We start from the raw sequence: 12,288 nt of genomic DNA, 5'->3' as shown, positions 1-12,288 counted from the left end.
CTATGCTTACACTTAAGGGCGACACATTGCATCTCATGATAGGGTGGCAATGAGGCTCAGATTAGGTTATAAATATGTTGGGAAGTCAGTGCTTCTCCTGGTGTATGCTGTGTGCTGTGTGCTGCACCAAGGGGACACACACACAGCCATCGAGCAGGATGCACGCATCTGAGCAGCTCGCAGAGATTACTACAAAAGGAGTTGGACTCAGGCCTAGACCTATGTACAGAGGGAGAGGGGGCCATAGGTTCTCCTATCTCAAAATCAAATAAGTGTTAGATCACATATATCTAAGGAATAAAGAACAAGAGAGAGAGGGAACTAAGTAGCGCTGCCAGGCGCATGGTGGTATCAAAATATACGCCGAGTGAAAACCAACACTTTATAGAAATCCCTGTTGGTATAAGGAAACTGACTGATGATACTATGGAAAAAGATTTCTCGATAATATGAGAAAGCTTATTAATGTAGAAAGAGAATTAAGATATATGAAGGAGGTGATGTCCAGTCTCGTGGACAAACAAGACCGACTGCTAATGGAGAACACAGCCATGAGATTGAGAGTAGCTGAATGTGAGAAGGTCAGTGCAATAAACCAGGAATTGAAAGAGGAGATTCTGGATATAAGGAAGCAAAATGGCATTCTAAAAACCATATGCCAAAAATATAAAAGCTCTTTAAAGAGCTGCCGTGGTACAGTGGAACCATGCTTGCTTTGGGATCCGAGGGATCTCCAAGCGCACGGGTTTGAATCCTGTCCACGGTCCGAGTGTAGGTTGGGCTTTCTCACTTGGGGTAACGGTTTCCTAGCAGGTGGGCTTTGAGATAGGGGGTACCCAAAAAGTATCCTCTTTAGCCCATAAATTCCCGTGAAAAGCACACATGGTATAAAAAAAAAAAAAAAGAGCTTGCAGGATAAAGTGCAGGACGGGATTACAGACAGGGCACAAGGTGGTCTAGGTCATAACAAATTGAAAGAACTAAGAGATGAATGGAAACAGGAGCAAGAAGAGGAAAAAGTCAAATTTTCAGAAGTGGTAAGGAGACAAATTCAGGAGAACACAAGAGTCATTGTAATAGAAGTCATCAAGGAAAAGGAAGATTTGGTGCAGGATGCAGTGGACAAGAAAAAAAGCTTCATGATTTACGGGATGAGGGAAAAGAAAAATCCAAATAAATTCACAAGAGAACGTGAAGAAAGGGAAATGGCCAAAACTGTTATCAAAAGAGTACAAGACAGTACACAAGAATTTGACCAGGAGGTGGAGGAAGTAATTAAGCTGGAAAAGTGAAGGGGGTAAGAGACCAATGAAAGTGAAAATGAGATCTCAAGTGGCTGTAGAGGAAATTATGGCTAGAAAAGGGAAGCTGGCCGATGATGTCGATCACAAGGAAATATGGATAAAAAGAGATATGAACTTAGAGGAAAGGGAAAAGGAGAAAGTGCTAAGAAGTGAAGCTAAGGAAAAAATGAGAAAAGGACAGAAATAGAGAAGAAGAATTTTTATTGGAGGGTTCTGGATATGAGACTAAAGAACTGGTACCACACCACACCTAAGGAAAAAAGAGGAAGTCGTGGAGGAGGCAACAAATTAAGAGTGACTTATACTAACATAGATGGGTTGTTATCAAGCATATTGGAAGTTTGGGATTATTTGAAAGAGAAAAAGCCAGATGTAATGTGCATCGTTGAAACAAAACTGAAAAAAGAGATCCATGTCAACTTTAAAGGGGAGAGATATAATGCCTGGAGGAGGGACAGGAAGGATAAAGGGGGAGGAGGAGTGCTAATAATGGTTCATGATGATATATGTCTGGAGGATGTGCAAAATGGTGAGGACAAAGTGGAAGTAATGGGAGTAACAATCAAAACTGAAGATTTGAAGAAAAGAAAAAATATAGTTACATACATTCCACCAAAGACTAATACATGGGGATCAGAAGAGCATAAAGATATGCAAAGAGAGGTGATAAAGTGCCTAGATAACATGATAAGAAGAGATAGAAGAATACTCTTAGTTGGAGACTTTAATTGTAAAAAATATAACTGGAGAGAGATGGAAGCAATGGATAATGCTGGGCAGTGGAGAGAAAGTGTTACAGTTGACTATGGTTAATACAATGGACCAGTGGGTGGAGGAGTCAACAAGGTACAGGGGAAGAAGAACCATCGTTGCTTGACCTAGTTTTCACAAAGAAACCAGAGTCCCTCCAATCATACAATACCTTAGTCCAATGGGGAAAAGTGATCATGTGACATTAGAGATGCAAATGCAGGAGGAAGATAAGTTACAGAGAGGACTATAAAGGAGAGAGATCAAATTATGCAAGAGCAGATTTTGAAAAATTAAGGAGATATTTTGCTGATACTGAGTGGAGTAATATTATGTGCAGGAAGACTGTACAAGAGAAATATGACATATTCTTACAGAAATACAATGAAGGAGTAAAAAAGTTTGTTCCTGTTTATAGAGTTCAGAAAAAAATACATGCTTGGTACAATGCTAGATGCATACAAGCAAAAAAGGCAAAGGATAAAGCATGGAAGAAACTCTTAAAGCAGGGAAATGACTATAATAGTCGGCAGTACAAAGATACTAGAAATTAATATATTAGAGTAAGGAGAGAGGAAGAAAGAAAGTTTGAGAAAGATGTAGTGGATAAAAGCAAGGATGAACCCAAACTTTTCTACAAGTTTATAAACGGCAAAACAAAGAATAAGGAAACAATTGAAAAATAATTAAAGAAGGAAGACATACCAAACAGAGAAGGAAATGTGTGAAATAATGAATGAGAGCTTCAAAACGGTATTCACTGCAGAAGATGATTTCACAGAACCTAATAGGACATTGGATTGCCAAAGATTACAGGAGATTGCAGTGCACAAAGAGGATATTGGAAGATTATTGGATAAATTGGAAGCCAGAAAAGCAATGGGGCCAGATGGTGTATCAGGCTGGGTGTTAAAAGAATGTAAAGAGCAATTACTGGATCCGATTTGGGAAATAATTAAAAGTTCAATAAATGTAGGGAAAGTTCCACTGGAGTGGAAGAAAGCCAACGTAATACCGATATTTAAGGGAGGAAAGGCAACTGAACCACTAAACTGCATACCAGTGTCACTTACAAGTGTCGTATGGAAGTTATGTGAAATAATTATCAAAGAAAAATGGGTTAAATTTCCAGAAGAGGAGCAAGTCATATCGAACAGACAACTTGGGTTCAGGACAGGGCGGTCATGTGTATCAAACTTATTAAGCTTCTACTCGAGAGTTATTGCAGGACTTGAAAACAGAGATGGATGGGTAGACACAGTATATCTGGACATTAAAAAAGCTTTTGATAAAGTCCCGCACAGAAGACTTCTTTGGAAACTAGAGTACAGGCAACCCCCACTTTACGAACGGGTTACGTTCCTAAAAAACCCTTTGTTAAGCGACCCAATTATAACAAGTTTAACCCCTGACTTGAGCTTCCATTGAGAGTAAACAAAGTGAGAGTGCATCATAGTACAGTAAAAGGTTTAATGAAAGTAAAAAATTATGAAGTTAAACATTTAAGCAGTCATTATAATGTTCACTAATGTATGTATGTAAGTAACTTTATAATGTTGATGATCTTAAATTTATGAAGGGAGGGAGAGTGGAGCGGGAAATACGCTAGCTGGCAGCCTGTGGAATGTAAACAAAGGGCGCATCATTGTACCGCATACAAAACTTATGTACCACATTTCCACAAGGCTTTCCATTTCATCCATTGCAGAGTCACGAGTTCAGGTGGTTCTTTTAGCTTGCAAAGAAAATATGATCTCACCAGCCTTCATAATAGAGCCTGCTGACTTGAAAATGGTAGACAGTAGATGGAGTCAAGCCATGGTGGGAAGCAACACTATTAGTTTTCTTGCCTCTCGTGTTTGTGAATAATATCCAGCTTCACTTTGAGAGTAAGAGACTTCCTGGTCTTTTTAGCAACGCTAGGCGACATTGCAGGGCGTTTTGGTGGCATGTTGAGTGAGGGAAGATGAGCTGCTGCTGACGCTGTTATTGTTTTGAACTAGGTGTGCGTGTTGTCCACGAGAGGCGCTAGTGTATTCAAAAGCCTGTCGGCTTGCTAGATACAGCAGGGCTTTCAAACTTGGAAAAAATTACCTGGATAAAATTTTGTTAAAGCAAGTTTGGTGTTTGTTAAACGAGCAGATGGTAGTATAAGGAAGCCTTCCTTGTAGCGAAATTTCGTTGTGTGAACCTTCGTTAAGCGGGGGTTGCCTGTACATAGGAGGACTGCGTGGAACCTTGCTCGAATGGACAAAAGATTATTTGAAGGATAGGGAAATGAAAACTGTGATTAGAGATACATACTCATCTTTAGGATAAGTAACTAGTGGAGTGCCACAAGGGTGAGTGTTAGCCCCCATTATGTTTCAAGTTTATGTAAACGACATTCACATTGGGATAAACAGTTACATAAATTTATTCACTGATGATGCAAAGTTGCTAAGAGTTATCTAAACCAGAGAGGACTGTCTGTTGTTTCAGGAAGATTTAATTGGAGTTTAATGCCAAGAAATGCCACATAATGGAACTAGGAAAGAGTAAGAGAAGACCAGTATGGACCTATTTGATGGGAGAGGAGCAAATAATTAAGACTAAAGAGGAAAAAGATCTTGGAGTGATCATACAAGAAAATCTGAGCCCTGATAAACACATAAGCAAGATATTTGGACTATCATATAAGAGTGGCATTTCATTACATGGATAAAGATATGATGAAAAAAATCATCACAAGCATGATATGCCCAAGGCTGGAATATGCAGCAGTGGTATGGTCTCGGAGTTCTAAAAAGGATATAAGAAAATTGGGAAGGATACAGAAGATTCCTACAAAGATGGTGCCAGAATTATAGGACCTCACAAATGAAGAACAACTGAAGGAAATGGGACTGTCAACCTTACAAGATAGAAGAGAATGTGGGGACCTAATAACAATGTCTAAGATAGTAAATGATATTGAAAAGATAAACAAAGAAGACCTGGTGCTGTTGACGAAAGAAGATGGAAGGACAAGAGGACATGAAAAGATCAGGATGAAGCAGTGTGTGAAGGATGTTGGAAAATACAGTTTTTCACACAGAACAGTGGAAAAATGGAATGCATTGGATAATGAAATTGTTACAGCACATAGTGTGCATAACTTTAAAGAAAACATGGAGATATGGAGACAGGACACTATGAGCCCCGCTCAAACCCTGTACAATACAACTAGGTAAATTCACTCTGCATCACTATATCATGGTATGTTCTCTCATTGTTAAATTTAGGCTGCAAGGTGAACATGACTTGTATAGCCTCATTGACCATCTCCTACACCAGCCACTCTCAGGGATATACTCAAGGAATAGCCTCAGTTTTCTCCCAGACTGTAGGATGTTTATGCAATAAGGTGTGCAATATCAGTATTCATTTATTTAAGTACTTGTATTCTTGTTATGTATACTATTTATTTATATAATTTTGATACTTTACCCTTAAGTCTTTGCCCAGGGGGTAGGTGGGAAGGTCCATCCTCCTCTTTTGTTGTACTGTATTTCATTATTAATGCAACAATAAATGTATCAATCAATCAATCAAAATGACTTGCATACCAAAGAATGAACTTACTGACTGGTGATAATGGCTCAATATTAACTGGTCAGTGACTATTTACCTATCCTTAATTACTATTTGGGTGAATAATAAGGTTCTGTGGTGTTACATTAAACTACCAGAGGAATTAGGGACTTGAAGGGGCTGATTTGCAGTAGTGATGATATGTTGAATTCTCTGGTGAAGAATTGTAGTCATACTGTTTTATTCTTTTTGCTTGAAAAAGTGCCTTTATGTACTTAAGGTGCCATCTACATATTCTTGTTTATGTAGAAATGAGTACTATATACACTTGTCTAAAATTAAAGACTTGGAGTCACAGGAGCAAAATCCAGCTTTGTGTTGTACATGTGGGGTCACTTGAAAAAGTATACCAAGATGGCAAATGACAAATGGCTTCTCAACCTGTCAGCAATCTGCAGAAATTATGATGACATTTCAGCTTTACAATAATAGATTCCCAATACTTCCCACCTTTAGAAGCTATCTATACTTTTGCAGCAATAGATTTATGATCTTATAATTTTGTAATTAACAGTATAAGTGAGTAAGTGATACATTCGTCTTAGTTTTACAATTGTGCATTTAGAAGCTATACTTTTGCAGCAATTAACAATATAAGTGAGTAAGTGATATATAGGTCTTAGTTTTACATATGTGCATTCAGTATAGTGTCACAATTCACTTGGAGGAATTTTGATACATTTCTGACAACTTTCATGCAAGTTTTCAGAAAATATTATTAAATCTGAGCTAGTAATTCTTAGCAATACAAATACTTATCTCCAACAGCATTTTCCTGGATGACTTCTTGAGAGAATTTGAAGGTGATATGAAGATAGAATTTGAACAAGTGCCCTTCCACCACCCACTCTTTATAATGTTTTCCTCTGGGACAACAGGGGTGCCGAAGTGTATGGTGCATTCTGTTGGCGTAAGTTACATTGTTTATATTCAGAAGTACATTCTTCTTAAAGTGTTGCTGTACATCTTGAATGATTATAACAAAGTTATTCAAATATGTATTTTGGATGGTATGATACTTGAACATAGAAGCTGCATCATGAATGAGGAAAATCATCCCAACAACCTCATTAGTCATGTCTGTGACCTTTAGTGATAGTAGTCCATATAAAAACCCAAAGGATTGTTTTATGATTATTTACAATTTTTTACCTTTATATTCTGTAGATGTTAATTGTGGTTAAAAAGAAATATAGGCATTCCACAAGTTATTAAAACATCTACCATGAGAAATTGAAGCTATGGTGAACATAGTGCATGACTTGTGACTGAATAACTTTGCTCCTTTTCTGCAGGGTTCTCTTGTACAGATCGCTAAGGAACATGTGTTGCATTGTGACCTTTCACGGAATGATGTTTTCACCTACTATACAACAGTAAGTTCTGCCTCATGTGGGATCTGTGAAAAGTAAGCTGTCACTAAGGAGATTTACTCTGGCTTTTTACTCACATGTGAGAAGTTTTCAGTAGATTTTGTTGATTTTGCTTGTATAAATGATGATCCCTTTCAAAATGATAGGATAAAATAGTGAAGTAATTTACTTTTTTTTTTGTGCAAGGAGCATTGGGCTGTATGCCACATTCATGTTGTCTCAAGCACATTTACAGTATATAGGATTTTCTTACCCTTTGTTTGATACGACAATAATGAAGAGTAATGCTGCAGCATCTGCAACCAGTTTATGGTAATTTTGATTATAATTAATCACCAATTTAGGAAGAACACTATCTCCATTTCATGCAAATTGTAAAAGGAACCTAATTGGGGTATAGTAAGGGGACCAGAAATTCTGTCATGTGTATTTCAGTCCTCACATTGAAAGACTCAAAGGAACACAACATAAGAAAAAACAGAAGTAAACCAGTTGGTTCTTATGAAATAATTTTTTTGTTCAATTGAGTTACATTGAATGTAAACATTTTATGTATATATACGTACATGCATGTAAGGTTATACATTAGACAGGATGGATGATGTGGAACTGGCTGGTTGTTGGGTTGTTCTCTGGATGCTCTCTGCTTTTATATGATGGCTCACCTCTGGTCCCAACACCCACCATTGTCTGGGACTTGGTGGACAAGTTAGGTGAGTCTAAGTGCCTCTTTGTCATTTGATGTGATATGATTCCCCATTTGGCAGATAAATTACAGAATCAGAAATTATAAACAAATCCATTTTTCTTATCATATGCAAGGTTCTCATGAAAATTAGGCCTTATTTTTGTGTGTAACATTATTTCTGTACAAATGTGTTTTGTTTGTGCATAGTTCTTTATGGTCTTGTGTGTGAAAACATTAATCCATCCTAATATAAATACTACTGTACCTGCTTACCATACTGTGTTACCATTGCTACCAGTGATTATGAAAGAAAGCTTTATAGACTTATCTCAATAACACTTTCCATATTTGCTTCTACATGTAGGTGTGACAGTCTTGGGAACTGGAGCAAAGTGGCTGGGAGTGCTGGAAGAAAAGGGAGTAAAGCCACGTGAGACACACAACCTCTCTGCACTGAGAGCCATCCTCTCCACTGGCTCTCCTTTGCCCCCCAGGTCATTCAAGTATGTGTACAGAGATATCAAGGAAGACATCATGCTTGGCTCAATTTCAGGTGGGTTGAATTATACATTCACTGTAGAAATAAAGGGAGGATTTATATCTGTTATACTCATATGAAGTTCACTGCTTTTATTACTACTGTATTACTATGAATGCAATTGCTGCTAGGATCAAGGCATTGATAATATAGGTGGTGTTAAAAGATTTCATGCATTATCTGAGTGCTTATCAGTTCAGCTTTTCAGGAGGGACTGACATAATCTCCTGCTTCATGGGTAGCAACCCTAGTCTACCAGTATACGAAGGAGAGATTCAGAGCCGCAACCTGGCAATGGCTGTTGAGGCATGGAATGAGAATGGCCAGCCAGTGCATGACCAAAGTGGAGAGTTGGTGTGCACCAAACCTTTCCCCTCTATGCCAACTCACTTCTGGAATGATGATGGAGGCATTAAGTATACAAAGGCCTATTTTTCATCGTAAGTAAGAGTTGTGAGAGGTAGTTAGCATCTCATCTATTGACTTTATGCAATATTTCAGATAACTATCTCTTCTTCAATGACATTCAGCTGTTGTCTTCTATACTGAACATCCTCAGTCTGGTCTTTATTTGTAATCAAAACTGGAAACTTCACATCCCATCTGTTGTTAAAACATTCTCTGAAGTTCAGCATCCTGAATTGTCTCCACCAGCTATTTACTCTGTACAGGGGCCTTGCCTGTCCATGTATAGGCTGTTTTTTTTAGAAAGGATGGAATCAAAAGCTCTTCATCTTATCAACTCTCCTTTAACTCTTTTTCAGAGAGCATGACTTTTCATTAACAAATGTGTGATCACTGATCTGGTATTCTTCAGGTACCCCAACACATGGACTCATGGTGACTACATAATCATTAACTCAAGGACTGGTGGCATTACCATGTTAGGCAGGAGTGATGGTACCCTCAACCCCAGTGGTGTTAGGTTTGGCAGTGCTGAAATTTATTCCATTGGTAAGCAGTCTGGTTACTTATGTAAATTGAAATTTTGATCATATGGTTTAAGGTCTTTTATACACTACTTGGTGTATTATCTAATACTGTGAGAAGATATCTATGCATAATGTAATTGATTAAGACACTCAGGTAAGATTCCATAATTCTCTCCATCCATTATATGGAAGCATATGTACTTGTCTGATTGTGTTGAATATGGAGAAAGCAGTGTATAATAAAGTTAACTCATACAGGGCTTTAATTCTGGAGAAGACTTTAAGGAAGACTGAATGGAATTAGTTATAAGAAACAGGCCAGTAATTTCAGCATCTTATAGAATCACTATTTTTTATTATGATAGAGACCAGTTGATGGAAATCAGATTTAAAGGATTTACTTGTCTCTTTTGCATAAGTTGAGCAGTTTGAGGAGGTGAATGACAGTGTATGTGTGGGTCAGCGGAATAAGGCTGGTGAGGAGCGAGTGGTTCTCTTCCTCAAGCTAAACAAAGATGAGGAGCTTACTCACGAACTCACCCGTCGTTTAGCACAGTCCATTCGTGCCCAGCTGTCAGCAAGACACGTTCCCTCAGTTATGCTTCGCATCAGTGATATACCAGTAAGTACAAAGCTGTGTCATACCTTGCAAAGCTATTTTGTGACATTTTTCAAATACAGTGAAGACTAAATACTGGAACTTAATTCCAAATGGCTGTTCAAGTATCAAAAAATTTTGACTATCAATACCTATAAATCGAGTAATTCATTCTAATCTTAGCAAAGCCTCAAGTTTATAAAAATTTCAATGTAATTCTTTTTATAAATTGATTTGTACATAGCGTAAGTGAAGGCTGGTGATTGATAGCATAGAAGAGGAGGGGAGAAGAATGGGGAAGAGGAGAGAGATTGTCAGAGAAGTCACCATCCATGAAAACATCTTCAAATTTTCTCTTGGTGTGATTCTTGTGAACCCACTAGTGGAGGGCTGTAGCTCACTAACACTTGCTCTCTAACTAGATAACTTATTTTCACCACTAATTAGCCTCTTTAGTGCCATCATAAGTTTCTAAATGGAAAACTACTGACAGAACACAGAAGAATGTTGTTTTTCTCAAGGCTGCAGCAGGATTAAGGATGCACACTGGTATCCTGTATACTTGAATACTGGCATTACCGGTAATACGGTATCAGAACGGGACAGTGGCGAGAATGGAGAGGCCAGAGCTTTGTATACGACCAAATACGCGGCCGTTCGATTACAAGCCGTTTAATTTAAGACTAAGTCATTATAATGTACACTAATGTATGTATGTAAGTAACTTTATAATGTTGATGATCTTAAATTTATGAAGGGGGAAGAGTGGAGTGGGAAAGATGCTAGCCAGCAATCTGCACACAAAACTTATGTGTACCACATTTCCACAAGGCTTTCCATTTTATTCATTGCGAAGTCATGAGTTTCGGTGGTTCTTTTAGCTTGCAAGGAAGATATGGTCTCATCAGCCTTCTTAATAGAGTCTGGTGACTTGAAAATAGTAGAGACAGTAGATGGAGTCAAGCCATGGTGGTGAGCGATGCTATTAGTTTTCTCGCTTCTCTTGTGTCTGAATAATATCCAGCTTCACTTAGAGAGTAAGAGACTTCCTGGTCTTCTTAGCAACACTAAGTGACATTGCAGGGCTGGTTGCTGGGTATTTTGGTGGCATGTTGAGCGAGGGAAGATGAGCTGCTGCTGGACGCTGTTATTGTTTTGAACTAAGAGCGGGGACGGGTAAGGGAGTGAGTGGTGCGCGTTTTGTCCATGAGAGGCACTGGTGTATTCAAAAGCCTGTCGGCTTCCGTGATACGGCAGGGCTTTCAAACTTGGACAAAATTTTGTTAAAGCGAGTTTGGTGTTTATTTTACGAGCAGATGGTAGTAAAAGGAAACGTTCGTTGTAGTGAAATTTCGTTGTATGAACGTTCGTTAATTGGGGGTTGCCTGTATTTTCACCACTAATAAGCCTTTGGTGTTAATATAAGTTTATAAATGAAAAACTACAGACAGAATGCACAAGAATGTTATTCTGATGACTGCGGCAACATATTTGGCAGAAGGAGGGGAGGAAGAGGCTAGGGAGTCTTTGTTTACAACCATGTGTGTGGACATTTGACTATCAGGTATTTTTTTTAGCATTAAATTGAACTTTTGTGTTTGAGCATTGAAAAATTTGACTATTAAGATGTTCCAGTATTGAGTCTCCACTGTATTAATTTTGTTTAAAATCTTGCAATTGAGATATAAGTACAGTAATGTGATGATTTGAACAATCTAGCTATTTTTTGTTTGATTTAAATAAAATACTAAGGGAATATGGAATGAAGAAAATCTATCTATTTTTTTTTTTTTTTTTTTTTATGTATCAATTTTTTTTCACTTGTCAAGAATAATAACAAATAATATAGGAAAACCTATTCACATTACCATTAAAAATAGAGAAATGAAATACATGAAGACCTGGATTATTTTTTCAATTCTATTTTCTAAAAATAATTTTCTTAATATTTATGTTTTATATTTCATCTAAACTTAGATATGCTTTGAGTTTGAGAAAACAGTGTAATTTTATGTGTTTACAGTATACAGTCAGTGGAAAGAAGGTGGAGGTGGCAGTGAGGCAGGTCATACAAGGGCAAGTGGTCAAGAATAAGGCTGCCCTTATCAACCCAGAGTCCCTCAGTCTTTATGAAAACTTGCCTCAGTTGCAGGGTTGGTAAGTGTTAGGTCAGACAGGAGACTGAGAATCATCAGTAACCAATGCTGTTTGTTGAGCAATACTTAGTGTATATCTGCAGTCAAAACATTTGCTGTATATAGTGTCACATTTGGTGAATCCTAATGAGGTTTAATGTGTTGTTCTATTCCTTTCTTGGATTTCATGTTTTTGTATGGTGCTCAAGTTGTATATATATGAATTCAGAAAACCATTTATGATTAAAAAGAAAGTTGATTTAATTTTTATAATGCTGCAATACATATTACATAATCATAGTGATATAGAGGTGGTTGTGAGGTATATAGTATATAAAATTTTGGAGGTTAGAGGATA

At 37.6% G+C, this 12,288-nt stretch overlaps 1 protein-coding gene across 1 annotated transcript in view; it reads left to right on the top strand.

Annotated features, from left to right (window-relative positions):
* Positions 1 to 12,288, top strand: part of LOC123515669 (acetoacetyl-CoA synthetase-like) — a 48,994-nt gene extending 36,706 nt beyond the window's left edge. The window contains exons 5-12 of the mRNA XM_045274492.1: positions 6,435 to 6,576; positions 6,962 to 7,042; positions 7,629 to 7,752; positions 8,092 to 8,280; positions 8,474 to 8,705; positions 9,083 to 9,219; positions 9,617 to 9,819; positions 11,819 to 12,288. Coding sequence (XP_045130427.1) covers positions 6,435 to 6,576; positions 6,962 to 7,042; positions 7,629 to 7,752; positions 8,092 to 8,280; positions 8,474 to 8,705; positions 9,083 to 9,219; positions 9,617 to 9,819; positions 11,819 to 11,956 — 1,246 coding nt within the window. The 3' untranslated portion in view covers positions 11,957 to 12,288. The remainder of the gene's footprint in view (positions 1 to 6,434; positions 6,577 to 6,961; positions 7,043 to 7,628; positions 7,753 to 8,091; positions 8,281 to 8,473; positions 8,706 to 9,082; positions 9,220 to 9,616; positions 9,820 to 11,818) is intronic.

The sequence above is a fragment of the Portunus trituberculatus genome, chromosome 39, assembly GCF_017591435.1.
Source record: "Portunus trituberculatus isolate SZX2019 chromosome 39, ASM1759143v1, whole genome shotgun sequence".
In the NCBI taxonomy this organism is placed as follows: Eukaryota; Metazoa; Arthropoda; class Malacostraca; order Decapoda; family Portunidae; genus Portunus; species Portunus trituberculatus.
Note: the sequence above shows the minus strand (reverse complement) of the source record. Positions and strands in the feature narration are given on the sequence as shown.